Below are 17,649 nucleotides of genomic sequence, written 5' to 3'. Positions count from 1 at the left end.
AATATACAGTATATCTATAGAGAGAGAAAGAGAATAGAGAGAGTTGTTCTGCTCTACTTGTCACTTTTCAAATGGGACTTACTGTGAAGTGGAATTATCATCATTTTTTTTTTCTCTGAAACATTTAAAGAGACTCTGTAACAATTTTTTCAGCCTTAGTTCTTCTATCCTATAAGTTCCTATGCCTGTTCTAATCTGCTCTGGCTTACTGCAGTCTTTCCTAACTGCACTGTCTCTGTAATAAATCAATGTATCTTTCCTCTGTCCTGTTTGTCGGGCTAAAGCTTGATTGTGTGGAATGTGCAGGGCTGCTTGTGATTGGTAGAAGCGTTACACACCCTCTGCAGGCCCCCTGCATACTCTGAATGACTCATACACTATGCTTAGCTGAGCCTATTAGAAGCTGGTTAGTTTGTTTGTAAACACTGCCTAAAACTGTTAATTACAAGCCAGGATTGCAGCAGAGAGTGGCAGAAACAGCACAGAGGGGCACAGGAGAAAATAATGAATAGAATGGTATGCTTTTTATTGTAAGAATATTAGAGTACAGATTCTCTTTAACACACTAAATAATGAAAATAAAACACTGTAAGACTGCTCTGATGCCTTTTGAATGCATACTGTATTTACACCTCACTGAAGCTGATTAATATAATTGCCGGCTGCTGGACAAATTATCAGATGTACTCCTAAAGAAATAATTAGTGAGCAAATAAAGGGGAGAAAGTTCTCTACAGGCCCATACACACGTCGGATATTTTCAAACGACGGGTCGTTTGGACGTCCCGTCGTTCAGTCCTTCGGACGCCAAATCAGGCATGTGTACAGTCCGTCGTTCAGGAGATAAGACTGGTCTTGAGCGCAGATCATTCAAGACCAGTCTTATCAGCTGAACGAGGGACTGTATACACGCCCGATTTGACGTCCGGACGACTAAACGACAGGACGTCCAAAACGACCCGTTGTTTGGAAATATCCGACGTGTGTATGGGCCTTACCTCTCTAACCATTTCTACCTTGTTGACACAGTGTATACATTTCCAGCTCAATCTAGGTCAGCAAAGGCAGGCTTATCAATTAGCATTCGTTACAAGACCGTGCATGCGTAGAACGCAGTGGGTTACTGCGGGGGACCGGAAGATCGGTTTGTCCAGGCGCAGGCACAGGGCGGCTGCAGGGGGGGGGGGGGGCGCTTTAGGTTTCCTTTAAAGTGAACCTGAAGAGAGAGGGATATGGAGGTTGCCATGTTTATTTCATTTTAAAGAATACCAGTAGACTGGCTGTCCTGCTCATCCTCTGCCTCTTATCCATTTAGCCATAGACCCTGATCAAGCATGTAGATCAGGTGTTTCTGACCAAAGTTTGACTGGATTAGCCACATGCTTGTTTCAGGGCTGTGATTCATACACTATTGTTGCCAGGATGGTCTACTGGACAGCCAGGCAACTGGTATTGTTTAAAAGGGAATAAATATGGCACCCTCTATATACTGCATCCCTCACTTCAGGTGTCCTTTAAAGTGAACCTTAAGTCAGGGGAAAGAAATGAGTTTCACTCACCTGGGGCTTCCTTCAGCCCCCTGCAGCTGATCGGTGCCCTCGCAGCCCAGCTCCGATGCTCTTGGACCCGCCGGCGGCGACTTCCGGTTTCGCCGGCACCGGCCGACAGGCTGGGAACGCGAGTGATTCTCCGCGTTCCCAGCCACAATAGCACTCCCTATGCTGCTATTGCGGCAAGGAAGGGTGCAATAGCAGTATAGGGGGTGCTATTGTGGCTGGGAACTCGAAGAATCACTCGCGTTCCCAGCCTGTCTGCCGGTGATTGCGAAACCGAAACTCGCCGCCGCCGGGTCCAGGAGCATCGGAGCGTGGCTGCGAGGGCACCGATCAGCTGCAGGGGACTGAGGGAAGCCCCAGGTGAGTTAAACTCATTTTTTCCCCCCTGACTTAAGGTTACCTTTAAGGTGCCCATCAATGATACAATGTTGTAAAATCGTTCCAAATCTATGTAGCAGAAGGGTAACGTGTAGTGAAAAAAAAGTGCCCCAAATGGGTACTTACCTAGGTAGAGGGAAGCTTCTGGATCTTTCAGAAGTTTCCACCGCCCACTCCACCTTCCCATTTCAGCACTGAGACCTTCCAAAGCTCTTAGCTCTTTTATAATCTGCAAAGTATTTATCTTTTTTGGTCTCAATTCTGGTAGCTATGTGAGGTAAATATATTTTTTTTAGGTAAAAAAAACCTCATGAGGTATTTTTTTCTTTTTTTTTATTACCAATTCTGAAAGATTTTTCTCCATTTCCACACATGAGGTAAAACATGAGGTAAATGCATAAAGTGAGGTAAAACATAGCTATTCTCATGGAAATGATGGGGCATGTTAGCACATAATTTACCGATCAGTTTAAGACCTGCCTGTACCTTGCGGTAAAGTCAATTTGTATGCATTTTGCAGTTTTTAGTGGTGTTCTTATTGCTGTTTTAGTGTCATTCCTCTTCAGGCAGTGTAATAGAAAAGAATAGTAGAAATAAAACTCCAAGTATTTACTGGATTTTTCTTTTTATAAGGGATGCCTTTAAATATACTTTTCATAGGTTGCTACAAAATCAAATGCACCTTTCCCCCCTCAAAAAAAAAAAGATCTTCCAAAAACTATCCTAACTTATGGAAGACAATTAAAGAGTATTATTATTTATTTACTGAATGCTTACCGCTGAAATACCTCATTTTCGGTAAAATTAATGCAAATTCAGAATCATTTTACGTCATGAATTACCTCATAATTTACCTTATGAGGTAAAACATGACTAAAACCTACCATAATTGCTAAATGTTTAAAAACATTTCTTTTGCTACAGCTGATAGAATCCTGCAATAAATCTGCAGTGTTTCTACTTCCTGCTTTCATGGAAGACAGACATAGGGTTAACTTCCTGTGTTTACAAATTAGCTGCTCTGCCGAGACAGCCATCTGACACAGCTGAGAGATCAAGTTACAATTTATGATTAATTACAGATAAGGGGGAATTAGACAGGCTAAACTCTCTAAATACATACTGGGTGCATTTCTATATGTTTTCCTTCTGTCCTGTGCAAGAGTTCAGGTCCACTTTAACACAATTTAACAGTGTTTTATAAGCTGTTTTACAGCAGCTTCTATATGATCTTCCCTATTTATTTATTAGCTCTTCGAAGGCGAACTCTCTAAGCCTGAAGACAAGAACATTATTTGGGACAACAAAAAAGGTTTCATCGTCCGAAAGCCAAGCTATGTTTTTATTGGCCTCCTCAGCTGTGAGGCGAGAGTGAACGGGACGCTCCAGAAAGTTACTTACATGACACACAGACAAAGTGAGTAGCTACAGAGGACGCCTCATTATTGAATTGTTGCCTTTGCGTATCATTCTGTGTGTTCACAGCAGTAACGTGATCATTGTTTACAGCCAGTACAATTCACAGTGTGGAGCTCGACGTGCCCAGTTCCATCAAAATCCTTCGTGGCAACTCTCTGACTATGAACTGCACTGCCATCACCGACCTGAATACTAGACCAGAGATAACGTGGATATACCCTGCTTCGGTAAGGCTCTCATTCTTACTCTGTGGCAAGCCTGGTAAGTGCCATGGGAGCCAAAACACAATGGCCCTGCTTCCTTCTCATACTAGAAAAGGAAGCAGAAGCTAAACATGATCACATGATTACGACTACCAAATCAGAGACTTACAATTCAGTCACCTGATCAAATTGGTCATATTTTGCCATGTATTTCGCTTAAGAACAATTTCTGTCATGAAAAAATGTTCATCTCTTAGTTGCTAATGTCCGTGTCCAGTCATGATGCATTCATTATTAAAAACAGCTCTTCGGGAATGTGTTGCCATTGCATAACCAAAACTACAGTATTTGAAGTAGGCAATAGGAAGAATATGTACACTATTTGTGCAATTTAAACAAAAAAAAAAAAACACTTTTTTTTAAATTAATTAAAGTCTCTTCTGGATTGATTACCATAATAAAAACGTAGAAAAATGTTGCAGTAGATGCAGTTTACAGCTGCAAACTCTCAACAACTATATCTCCTACTGCTTGTTAACCTTGACCACCCAGTCTTAAGTAAAATGTATTTGTATGTTGTCTTTTGAAATGTGGTTACCTGCATACCTTTATTTTACTGGGAGACATCACGGAGCTCAACCTGAATTATTGCAAATACTTTCTGAACTTTTGTTTTTATAGCATTTTAGTAAGGGGGCTTTTTGGTCCATTGTAGCCCCTTACACACTCCAATTAGTTCTGGTTCACCATGAGCTTGCTGGGCAATCTGTACCTTTATTTTGTCTCAGTGAGGTCCTAATCTTCAGATATACCCACAAACTGCCTGCGGACATATCTTCAGACTGCAGACAGGAAGTAGGAATATCTGAGGAATCAGACTTCACAGAGAAAAGGTAAAGGTAATGTTTCAGAGGAGAACTTACTGTGTCTCTGTGAAGTCCCAGTCCTGAGATAATTCCACTTCCTTCCATAGAAAGTCAGCTGTTCTACAAACACAGAACATTTATATCGCGCTTTTCTCCTGGCGGACTCAAAGCGCCAGAGCTGCAGCCACCAGGACGCACTCTATAGGCAGTAGCAGTGTTAGGGAAACTTGCCCACGGTCTCCTACTGAATAGGATCTGGCTTACTGAACAGGCAGAGCCGAGATTCGAACCCAGGTCGCCTGTATCAGAGGCAGAGCCCTTAACCATTACACTATCCAGCCACCCTACAGGAGGTAATAGGGAATGTCTGATGAATGGGACTTCTCAGGCACAAAGTAAAGGTATACAGTTAATCACGCTTCAGAGGAGACCATACAAATGCATTCTATTTTTTAAAAAGACATTTCGAGTTCAGGTACTCTTCAAAGTATACCTTGCATTACCACAGCAATGCCAGATGTAAGTGAACACTGTTATAGTAAAGGAAAGGCAAACGTGACAGTTCTCTGATAATTATAATTGCATGTTTAATCACAGCGGAATAAACCAGTGCATTTACAAGTAACTATATCACACATGGTTTAGTATACGTGAACGTGTAGTGTGTACTTATATCATGCCTAAATGCCATTATTTGTAATGTTGAAACACTTATTTTACAGAAATTTGGCAAAATTGTTGTCCCCATGAACAGAGTCTTCTTGACCAATGATAAAGCTGTAGTTCACAGCATGCTGCGTATTGCCAGAGTAGGCTACGTGGATCAGGGACAGTATATCTGCACCGCAAAGAATGGTCCATCTTCCAAATCTGACAACACTGCAGTCCGGGTTCACGGTACGTAATATCACATGACCCAGGTAAATTTGCTGTTAAAAATATAACAAAACTATTTTTTCGTGGTGGAGATGAACAATTTCTCTTATACCATTTTTTCTATTGGTGAAATAATGTAGGATAAAACAGGAAGCAGTAGTGATCACTTGAGTGACTGCTAAGTCTCTGATTGGCTGGTTTTGATGGCATGGTCACATGTTATCTCTGCTGCCTGTTATATGCTGCATGATTTCACCTGTTAGTCAAGCACATGTGCATGAAAGCCTATGGATCAAATGAGAATCTCATAAAGTGATACTGGATTGTGCGTTGAACAGAGCTGCTCATCCAGATTCTGGATATCCGGGTAACCCGGATATCCAACCTTTTTTCAGCTATACAACCGGATTCGGATTCTGGATACCTGGGCCCAAATTCGGATAGCTATCTGCGGATATTTAGTTGCATACCCGGTCCCGGATATCCGCAGATATCCGGCAGATATCCGGAACCGAATACTGTAACTAAGGAGATGACATCCTGGAGCCAGTCAGAGGGCTCCCAGCAGAAGCCCTAGCAACCAATCACAGAAGGAATTCCTGGCCAGCCCCACCTGACCTCATTGAGCCAATCAGAGGCCTCCCAGCCTAAGCCCTGGCACCCAATCACAGAAAGGAACCCTGGCCAGCCCCCCCCCCCCCCTCCAGTATAATAAGGAGGGCTGCCATGATGAGGCATATCGTCTCAGCTTGGGAATGCTCACTGCTCCAGTGCTGCAGCAAGGGCTGTACATAGTGATAAACCCAAAGCTGTTCAGTGATTAACCCCTTCACTATCACTACACTATTGTTAAATCATTAATTAGCTTGATGTCATTGTGTGACAGTCAGACTGTGTGCTGCAGGCAGCTGCTATGTGTCTCTGTGTGGCCAGCTATTAGCCTTAGCTAGCTACAGTATAGGTTAGGTTAGGGATTAGGGGATAGGATTACTGTGTTATTGTGTACTTAGTACTGTATTACTGCAGTCAGTGCTAGTAGTTGTTAGAGTAGTAGCACTACTGTGTTAGCTTTCTACAGAACTGCTGTGCTGTGAGCAGTGCCAGTGTGACAGTTATTGTGCACTAGTGTCTTCTCCTCTGCTGTCTGACTGTCACTCGGCACTTGACACTAGTGTTGGGCGAACACCTGGATGTTCGGGTTCGGGCCGAACAGGCCGAACATCGGCCAGATGTTCGGCATGTTCGGCCCGAACCCCGAACTCAATGGAAGTCAATGGGACCCCCGAACATGCCGCAATACGGCCCCCCTATGGGGTCGCAGGCATAAGGGGGGAGCATGCCCCGATTGCGGGGGGGGGGGTCGGAAATTCCCCCCACCCCCTCCGCTAGCGCTCCCCCCTCTGCCCGCTTCCCCATAAAAAAAGTTTTCTGAAAGTTAATAGTACCGATGGCTGGCTGCAGTGGCTGGCTGGCAGTGGTGTGAGTGAGGAGGAGGAGTCCGACTAGGACGCGTTGAGACCGGGCAGCGGGCGGTTCAGCGGTAGTACCCTTGTGGTACTTCCGCCCTTTCTCTGACCTCACGTCCTCTACGTGATGACGCATACGAGGGTACGCGTGACGCGTACCCTCGTATGCGTCATCACGTAGAGGACGCGAGGTCAGAGAAAGGGCGGAAGTACCACAAGGGTACTACCGCTGAACCGCCCGCTGCCCGGCCTCAACGCGTCCTAGTCGGACTCCTACTCCTCACTCACACCACTGCCAGCCAGCCACTGCAGCCAGCCACCGGTACTATCAACTTTCAGAAAACTTTTTTTATGGGGAAGCGGGCAGAGGGGGGAGCGCTAGCGGAGGGGGTGGGGGGAATTTCCGACCCCCCCCCGCGATCGGGGCATGCTCCCCCCTTATGCCTGCGACCCCATAGGGGGGCCATATTCGGGCGAACAGGGCCCTGTTCGGCGGGCATTGAGTAGTTTGGGCGAACCCGAACTAAAAAGGCCGAACACCATCAGGTGTTCGGCCGAACTCGAACATCACCCGAACAGGGTGATGTTCTGCAGAACCCGAACAGTGGCGAACACTGTTCGCCCAACACTACTTGACACGTGTCACGTGGCACTTGGCACGTGTCAGTTGGCATGTGCCAAGTGCGAACGTGACACATGCTACGTGACACATGCCAAGTGCCATGTGACACGTGCCAAGTGCCAATTGCCACGTGCCACGTCCGGCATGCTCCTGGCACACGTTACACCTGCTGCTGCGGCATTGCCCTGTGCAGCTCCCACTGCCAGGGTGCCACAGGCCACTGATACCACCTATATTTAACCCAAAACACAATTGCTGCGTAATTTGTTGGAGGTGTCTTGGCTGAAAACTGTCATGTCCCAGTTGTGCGGTTGGACTTTGGACACAATGTGAGCTGCACTACTGCTGTCTGGAACCTAGGCCTGATGTTAATTGACAGCCATTTTTTAAGGGGGGGGGGGGGATTTTAAAGAGTAACTGTTAGCCCCCAAATTGAAATTTAAATCTGTATTGCAATGTTTTATTTAGTATTTCAGTGAACCAAAAAGCCAATGCAGAACTTTAAAATCAATCTAATTTTTTTACAATGTAACCTTTTTCCCCGCTCTGGACGCAAAGCCGCATATCTGATACTGCTTAGCATGCAGAGCATGCCTATGTCTGCCCGACCCCCCTCTCCCCACCAGGACCAGGTGCCAATATATTCTCCCCAACAAACAGCTGACCGCTCTGACACGGAGACAGAGCGGCAGCACTTCCAGCGCCGTCACCGCAGAGCAGCCACCGCCGTGCATCTCTCACATGTGATTCTCTCACATGTGATTCTCTCACATGTGACTCGGCGGCGGCTGCTCTGCGGTGACGGTGCTGGAAGTGCTGCCGCTCTGTCTCCGTGTCAGAGCGGTCAGCTGTTTGTTGGGGAGAATATATTGGCACCTGGTCCTGGTGGGGAGAGGGGGGTCGGGCAGACATAGGCATGCTCTGCATGCTAAGCAGTATCAGATATGCGGCTTTGCGTCCGGAGCGGGGAAAAAGGTTACATTGTAAAAAAATTAGATTGATTTTAAAGTTATGCATTGGCTTTTTGGTTCACTGAAATACTAAATAAAACATTGCAATACAGATTTAAATTTCAATTTGGGGGCTAACAGTTACTCTTTAAGTCCCCACATCATCAATTAGTGTTTCCCTTTAAAAAGTTATGATGATACATGCTTCATTTACCCTAAAAACATTTTTAAATCAATTTAAAGGCAACTTCCGTTTTTTCTATCCAGATATCCGAATCCGGCCGGATACCCCAGATACTGAGGTCGGATATCCGATCCGGATCTGGATCAGAAAATTTTGAAATCGGATATCCGACCCGGATCGGATATCTGGGTATCCAGATCCGAATCGGATGCACATTTTGAAAAGGGGTATCCGAGCAGCACTAGCGTTGAATAGGATTATAATTAGTAATTTAGACGATTTTAATCATTTTTGTCCTTTAAAAGTTATCATCTGTAAAGATTTTCACATCCCACTCAAGCCAAAAGTTTAACTTATGATATCTAAATGAGCCTGAGAGACAAGCAGAGAGTTTAAAGACAGTAGAATGTCTGGGCTTTGCTGAAATAGTTTCTTAGGGTTCGTTTCCTCTAGGGGCGATTTGCTGGGTTTCCCTATATGGGATATTTTATTGGGCTAGTCCCTGGTCCAAATTTACACTGATAGCCGATCTTTCTATGGGCGCCTAGTGCCCTGTTGAGTCTCAAAGAGAACCTGAGGCAAAGTGTTCAGAAAGAGATAGTTGCCTAATGAGAGGGAAGCCAAAGTATCTTATTGAGACTTCCCTCAGCATCCTCTGCCCTCCCACTGCTGAGAGCGGACCCCCATAGACATCAGGGCCGTACTCCTCTTCTGTGACAAGCACGGCATGCAGTTCATGAGCAGCTCCAGTTTACTGCACATGCGGTGCTGAGCTTGCGTGGCTGTGCTGGGGCCAGAAGAGAAGAGCGACCCCAATTAGATTGTCGACTATACCCTGTCAGCAATCTTGGCAAGAGGGGACAGCAGAACTCCAAGGGAACCGTAATAGGATCCTGAGGCCTACCTCTCTTTAGGTAAGTATCTCTTTTTGTACCCCAGCTTCGGCTCAGGTCCACTTTAAGGGTTAGGCATGAGGGGAGGTTTAAGGGTTAGAGGTGGGTGGGGGTTTAAAGTTAGCCGCCCACTAGGGGAGTTTTTGTGTTAGGGAACACTGGGTCCCCAGCTCCCCCTGGCCCAAAATCTTCTGACTGAGAGCCAGTCCAACAGACTTTGAAATGCGCAAGCAAAGAAAAGCAGTGTTTGAAAATGAATTGCAGGGGTGGTCATTTACCGATTGTGGTGGTTGGTTATTTAGCGATTCACAGAATTTTTCATGAACAATACTTTGTCAATAGTTGAGATGGTCAACGAGATGCAAAATGTTCCACCTTGCATGCAAATGTAAAACCAATTGTATGGGCCGATCACAATGGGCAGGAAGTGCATTTGATTGGCTCATTTTCAGGTCGCATAAAGCCTGCATTCAATTTCCACGCAAACTGAAAAGACAAGCCTCTCTCTGGCCATCTCCAGCCAATAGCTGTGCTTCAATCTCTCTCCCTCTGTGTCTCTGAACAGCCGCACCATTCATTAATGTGAAGCCCAGACAGACGGGGGTATTAGAGGCTGTGGTGGGACAGAAATCTTATCATATCGCAGTCAAAGTGAGAGCGTTTCCTCCTCCAGAAATAACGTGGTGAGTTGAATATGCCAATATACTTTAACTGAAAGAATCGCATAAATCGTGACATAATACTGCGTCTTTACTTGTTCATATTCATATTATGGTGGCAGAATAAAATCTTCAATGTGCCTTGTGTAAAAATAAATGCTCAGAAATGACACTTTTTAAAGAGGGATAAAACTCTGACATAACATTCAATACAAATGTGTTTTCTTGCTTATTGTTACCCATACAGTTATGTATAGCATATTTGCTTTTGTACAAGTATTATTGTCTGTTTACAAATTACAAGGTCCCAAAGTACAGTTTATCTGCTCTGAAAGCTTCCATTACATTTTATTGCATAACTGATGTATTTATATATTAAAATCTATCAATTATATATCTAGTGATCACTTCTCAGCTCTTTGCTTCTACAGCAGAGAGGTTAGTTTTAGTACAGCTAGGAATGTAGCAGATAAAGGAATGTAAACAAAAGATAATGTTATTACCTGATTGGATGCCCCAGCAAGCTTTCCATTGAAAAAGAAACATGTGTTTTACTGTTCGAATGCTTTTCTGCTACAGTTGTTTTTTTTGGTAGTAGATTTTATGCGGTAAGGAATATTTTACACTAAAGAAGAAATGCTGAGTTTCATACATTTTTAACATTCAAAAGCCCCTCATCTATTAGCAGATGAGATCAGAGAATTGACTTAACTGGGAATAGAAATTGATCCCTCGATTGACAGTTTGGGGCCAACTTCTGTAAAGTAGTATAACTAGGCTAGAGACTAGTGGTTAGTCTGTTCTGTTGCGATGGAGTGTGGAGTAGGGACAACGCGTGGCGCACAGTGCAGTCCCAACATGCCTTTTGGCAATGTCGCAGGGCTCCTGTACACATGTTAGATTCTGGCCTGAGCGGTCCTGACTGAGTTTAACCCAGCATGTGTACAGCCAGTCAGCGTACTGTAATGGTACAAGCAGAGGCTTAGCAATAGGGGATGCAGAGGTTACAACTGCACCAGTGCCTCTGGAACTGAGGGGCCCTCCTCCAGTCACTGCATTAGCTCTATACTGGTACTGTAATGGTAATGGTCACCTCTAGATGAGATTTGAACAGTTATAATCCTTAACAACCCATCCCTTTTCCTCTGCTTACACCCAGGGCCGGTTCAAGTAACAATTGGGCCCTAGGGCAAAATTAGCCTGGGGGCCCAAGAACAGACGCCCTCCGAACCAAAAAGCGTCATTAGAGGCCCTTTGTTGCAGCCAAATTTCCCTCCTGGGCCCCTGAGCTGGCTGCTGACTCTCCCCCAATCACCTCCCAACTTAACAGACTCTGCAGAGTCCCTGAGGAGCAAAAGTTAAGATGGGGAGGGACAACTTGGGGGCCCCTACAGGCTCTGGGGCCCTGGGGCAACTGCCCATTTTTTCCTATGGTAGCTCCGGCCCTGCTTACACCTCTCTCACGCAGTGGCTGTCCTCAGAAAGACAGCTTTGGTGGTCAGGCTGGTCAGTATCACGCAACTGTCACACATAAACATCTGGGGGAGGAATGCAGAGTCAAATTTGCACTAGGACTCATCCACAATGGAAACATCCATCTGTGATCAGTGTCCTGAAAGACTATACTGTGTTGTATCTCATCAAGCAGGGTAGATTGTATTACTGGCAAATTAAGTGTTTTGGTTTATCCTTCTCCTCTTAATCACTTTTCTCTGCCATGGCAAAACTATGAACAAAAATTCAAATTCTAGCTCGAAGCAGGTGGTTTTGGTGCATGGCGCTCAGCGGCAAGCAACAAAACTAGGTGCTGTTGTAGCAGTAATGTTATACTGCGCGGGGCGCATAAGGCGAATGCCGGACCCCAAATTACTCCTCCATCAGAGTTGCTAAGGCTCAGGAGGGGGGATAGTATTTAGCACCGATGAGGATTTGAGCAGCAGCAGCTAGGCGAGCCGTCATTCTGCCCACCCTGTGCCCAGCTCACCAGTGCGTACATATATGTACGCTTCTAGCTGTGGGTGGCCATTGTTCAATAGTGATGGCACAACATTTTCTTAACAAGCAAATGTCTTCTAACTCAGGATGGGAAAGAAACTGGGCCTATTAAATCCAGCCCCTGCTGATCAATTAGTTGGCAGATGGTTAATTAAACAGTACCTCCAGTATAAAAGGAGAGCCTGTCAGGCTCAGTTTTACTAATGCAGGATCGTAGGACTCTCAGGTGTAGTTACTTACCTGATTGGGTGTAATTCATTACACAGGTGATGCTCCACCCCCCGCCTCAGCAATAAAGTCGTGGCAAGTCTTCCAAAGCTCTTTGGAAATCTTTGTCTGCATTGTCGCAGCCTACCCTCAGCTAAGCAACCACCAATAAGGCTGTGGCTGCTGAGCTGTGGTTGGGCCACGGCAACACAGATGGTGGTGGCCAGACCCTCAACAGAAACCTGCCTCTGCCACATTTCCAAGTGGTGGGTGGAGCATTCACCTGACTGAATGAGTTATGGACAATCAATTAAATAAGTAATTAACCCCAAATAAGACACCCCTCCCCCAATCCTGCATCTGACATGGCAGGCTCTATCTTTTATACTGGAGGTACTCTTTAAGCAAAGATGGACAGTTGAACAGTCCTAATCAAAGCAGCATTCTTGTCAAAGCTCACAAGATCTATAAGAATGTAACAGTGACCTCAGTCTGCCAGCATGGGTGGAGTGACCCTATAAAGTGAGATCTGTCACCGAGGTGCCTCCCTGTAACATCCAGTCAGCGACGTGTGCGGGTTATGAATGGACGTCACATCAGAGGCTTTCCTTCAATGAGTAATGAGTCATGTCCTTTCACACACACGGCCAGACTATATTTACAGTCTGCTATTTATTCTGTCTTTCTGTAGAACCTGCTGATTCAACTTTTTTTTTTTCTGCAGTCGTTTTGCCAAGATACTATTTCCGATTTCAAAAACAATGCCCATTTCTCGAGAAGTGTTTTTTTTTGTCCTCATTTAAACGTTAAGCTTTTACAACACGATACAACTATTCTCAAATACAGGACAGCACGCTGGGTCTGATAGAAGGGATGATAAATAAGGACATGTCAGTAAAAAAAAATGGGGATTTCCAACTATCTATTTGTATTTTCTTCTTGGGTGTAGAATTCGGCAGAAACGTTGAGGAACTGAGATGTGCCCAAAATAACATTGGCATTGGATTCGGTGTGTTTGGCAGATGTCCACCGGGTAGTCATGATCTGTGCAACCGGTTCAAAATAACAGGGATAAACCAATAAGCAGGGGTGTAACTAGAGCAGTCCTTGTGATCACAGGGGGACACAGAACAGTAGGGGTCCCCAACTACTAATCTTTCTTTCATCCCATACAGGGGACTATACTTCGGATCAGCTGTTTTTGTGGCTATACTTGTTATGGGTTTGAAGATCATGATGGCCACACTTGTTTTGTGACCCTTGTGAGATGGGGCCCCCCAGCCATGTAGGGGACCAAGCAAGGGTAGGGATGTGAACATTTTTTTTTTTTTGGGGGGGGGGGGGGGGGGGTGGGCAGCAAGGCAGCAAAGTTTCCCTGGAGGGCTCTGTGAGCTGTAGTTACACCACTACCAATAAGCTATATGAGTAGCATATTCAACTTATAGATTTTAGTTATGCATATGTCTTGATGCAATGATACAATTCCATTGCTGCAAAACAGAAACTAGCACTTTTTTTCTGAAATGCCGTCCTCTCTGTGTACCCGTCATAAGCTTCTAACCCTGTCATGTGTGATGTTGCTTCTCATCCAAGGGAGTGGGCTCACTCACAATTTTGCCAAAAAAACACAGCCATGAATATAGAATGGTACCAAAACACCCTCCAACAGCAACTTCTTCCTACAATTCAACAACAGTTTGGTGAAGAACAATGCATTTTCCAGAACGATGGAGCACCGTGTCATAAGGCAAAAGTGATAACTAAGTGTCTCGGGGACCAAAACATTTAAATTTTGGGTCCATGGCCTGGAAACTCCTCAGATCTTAATCCCATTTAGAACTTGTGGTCATTCCTCAAGAGGCGGGTGGACAAACCAAAACCAACTAATTCTGAGAAACTCAAAGAAGTGACTATGAAAGAATGGGTTGCTATCAGTCAGGATTTGACCCAGAAGTAAATTGAGAGCATGCCCAGTCGAATTGTAGAGGTCCTGAAAAAGAAGGGCCAACACTGCAAATACTGACTCTTTGCATAAATCTCATGTAATTGTCAATAAAAGCCTTTGAAACTTATGAAGTGCTTATAATTATATTTCAGTACATCACATAAACAACTGAAACAAAGATGTAAAAGCAGTTTAGCAGCAAACTTTTTGAAAACGAATATTTTTGACAGTCTCAAAACTTTTGGCCAGGACTGTATGCTTGTTTTAGGTGTGTGATTCAGACACTACTGAGGCCAGAATGATCAACAGCGTGCCAGGCAACTGGTATTGTTTAAAAGGAAAAGTAATATGCCAGCCTCCATATCCCTCTCACTTCATATCAGTAAATTACTGATATTCTACTATGAATCGGTGGGTAATCCTGATAGTAAAATATCGGTCATTTTTACCAATATTTTACTATGGCCTAACCTAAATTTACTCTCACACCTGCCTTATATCTACCGATGCCTAACCCTAACTGCCCCCCTTCCAGCCAATGCCTAACCATAACTGACCTCCCCCCCCCCCCACCCAATGCCTAACCCTAACTGACCCCCCAGCCAATGCCTAACCCTAACTGACCCCCCCAGCCAATGCCTAACCCTAAAGGACCACCCCAACCAATGCCTAACCCTAACTGACCCCCCCCCCCCCCCCAGCCAATGCCTAACCCTAAAGGACCCCCTCCAGCCAATGACTAACCCTAACTGACCCCCCTAGCCAATGCCTAACCCTAACTGACCCCCCCAGCCAATGCCTAACCCTAACTGACCCCTCCGGCCAATGCCTAACCCTAACTGACCCCCTCCAGCCAATGCCTAACCCTAAGTGACCCCTCCTACAGATGCCGATAACTCACCATAACTGATCCCTTCACTGATGCGCTAACTGCCCCCCCCCTCCCTCCCCAGCCAAGGTGTAACCCTAACTGCTCCAGCTGCAATCCCGCTGATTCGCACTACATCGGTGGCAGGGAAGTTCTGGTGTCACCATAGGTGTACATGTTAATAGTTGCAATTAGTGTCTATAAGTGGAATTTAATGGCCTGATTCGCTACCCAGAATAAACCATGTGGTGCGGTTTGAAGTAATGCATTTAATTTGCCATGTCAGCTCTACACTATGCTCTGTAATAGCTAGGTATTTTCTTAAAACAGGGTCTAATGTCTCTTGAAGATTTTAGTAAATAAACTGCTGATCAGGATATACTTTGCCTGCCGACATTCCTGGCCTTTGGCACTCTGCAGGGTCTCCCTGCGCTTCACCTAAATGAACCATTGTAGTCCATTCTTGGCAGCAAAGCTCAATATTCTAAAATTGTAAAAATAAGACGCAAATCTCCTCCGATAAACAATGGTATCTGTGAAGCTGATCTACAGTTTAGCGTCCTTCATGGCTGCCTTCATGTATTAAAACCTTCAAACAAAGGTTTGCGTGAGAGTTCTAATTAAAAAAACAAATCTAGTAAGTGGGAATAGCCTCTATACACTAGTTCCTGAAATAGTAAGGGAAGACAATTAATTGTTAATTTGGCCCTAAGGTCATGGACTCAGTTTCCCATAAGGTTCTGTAGCGGAGAAGTTATTCCAGTTCACATGATGCTATTTGTTCTAAACAATTAATGGTGTTTTTCCTGTCTTTTACATAATTGAAATACAAGGGATGCTGGTGGCCTATTACCAAGGCCTCTCCACTTCCCAACCCACATGGCTGCTGCAGATCATCCCCGCCAGTGTGACAAACAGGAAGCTTAGAAGGCAGTCATTGTAACCTATCGTAATTCCTTAGGTCTAAACTGACATTTTTAGTCTTCATTTTAAGAGGTTTTCCTCTTAGTGGATTGTTCCATTTTCATTGCAAAATTTTCATTAGTTGTACATGTCTTTTTGCCCTTTTGATGTTATTAAAGCAAACCTTTTGCTAAAAATGAATTGTATGTGTAGTACAGCTAAGAAACAGAGCATTAGCAGCAAAGTCTCATATTGTTTTCTAGTACAGGAAGAGTATATGCAAAAGAGCTTCTCTGAGCTATTTGACCCACTGGGTCAAATACAGTCCTGTTTACTAAAGCACTTAAACAGCCAAGAAACAGTGAGAAACAGCTTGAGATAAGGTTTCACTGCATGAAAGTTCAAAGGGTCATTATTTCTGCTGGGTGGGCGGGATGAAGGGGCAGTTCCAGCCAACTAGTCCATCCATTCCTCTATGCCTACTCCCAGTGAAAAGCCCGCCTCCCTGCATGTAGCATGGAGAGCTGAATGGGCAGGCTTGACTGGACTGTAGATCTCATCTAACCCATCAATCCAGCTCTCTGTGTTCCAAGAGTGGTAACATCAGTGTGGCCCCAAGATTGTGAGCAAAGCATGCAGGACAGGGGAAGCAGGAGAGGTCATAGCTGGGCTGGCCAGGGAGTGGGTTCAGCAAGCACACTTGTGGTCCTGTTTAGCAAGCAAACCTATCAACCAGCATTCTTGTTGGGATTTCTGGGTTTGGTGGAGAACAGATTTGTTCTGCCTGTGGGCTCCCGAGATGTAAATCCAGCCCTAGGTCTTACAATTGCTATTGTAAAGCAGGAGTTTTGGGAAATGTATTCTGAAATGTATTTCTCTTCCTACGTTGTGTGTCACATGAGCACACCTGTCTGACTGACCGAGCAGCTGAATACATTGAGGAGAGTAATCAATTTGAACTGCAGATGCAAGCACTTTTGGCACCTGAAGCCAGTGTTCTGTCCACCACCTTGCTTCTATGAGTTGTTTATATTGACTTATCATCCTGATTGCCATCTAACTTTGCCTTATTTAATTCTCATTTTAATTGGGCTTTAATCTCCTGAAAGTCAGTTGACTAGCCACTGTGGGTTCCTCCACTTCATTGTGATTGCTAAATAAAGGACATATTTTCAGAAAGCATTTACCCTTTAATATCAGATCAGTAAATAAACATTTTCTTTTGCTCCCCAAGGGACACAATATGTTGCATCTGGCTATATATAGAGTCCGCAAAAGGAAATAGACTTGTAAACTCGAATTCCCATATTCATCGCCATGAGTTATTTTCCCATGCTGGGAATGCAGGGATCATATTAATAAGGGTCAGAGAGAGAATTTGAAGAAAGAAAAAAAAGAGATTTATTTTCCACAAATGTTTTGAATTCTTGTTCTAAAAATGTCCCAAGATATTTTTATGTACACGAAGCGACAGCAAGATGGAAGATCTCTTCGTAGCTGAACCCTGTTATAAATAGAGATGTCCCAAACTTCCGATTTTCGGTTCGCGGGAACTTTCGCGAACCGCAATAGACTTCAATGGGGAGGCGAACTTTGAAAACTAGAAACACTTATGTTGGCCACAAAAGTGATGGAAAAGATGTTTCAAGGGGTCTAACA

The 17,649-nt window shown here is 44.6% G+C and overlaps 1 protein-coding gene across 2 annotated transcripts in view; it reads left to right on the top strand.

Moving 5' to 3' along the window:
- FLT1 (fms related receptor tyrosine kinase 1) overlaps positions 1-17,649 on the top strand; it is a 105,152-nt gene that overhangs the window by 56,710 nt on the left and 30,793 nt on the right. For both annotated transcript variants that reach the window (XM_068267009.1, XM_068267008.1), the window contains exons 5-8: positions 3,186-3,351; positions 3,444-3,580; positions 5,145-5,319; positions 9,979-10,096. In XM_068267009.1, the coding sequence (XP_068123110.1) occupies positions 3,186-3,351; positions 3,444-3,580; positions 5,145-5,319; positions 9,979-10,096 (596 nt within the window). The remainder of the gene's footprint in view (positions 1-3,185; positions 3,352-3,443; positions 3,581-5,144; positions 5,320-9,978; positions 10,097-17,649) is intronic.

The sequence above is a fragment of the Hyperolius riggenbachi genome, chromosome 2, assembly GCF_040937935.1.
Source record: "Hyperolius riggenbachi isolate aHypRig1 chromosome 2, aHypRig1.pri, whole genome shotgun sequence".
NCBI lineage: Eukaryota > Metazoa > Chordata > Amphibia > Anura > Hyperoliidae > Hyperolius > Hyperolius riggenbachi.
Note: the sequence above shows the minus strand (reverse complement) of the source record. Positions and strands in the feature narration are given on the sequence as shown.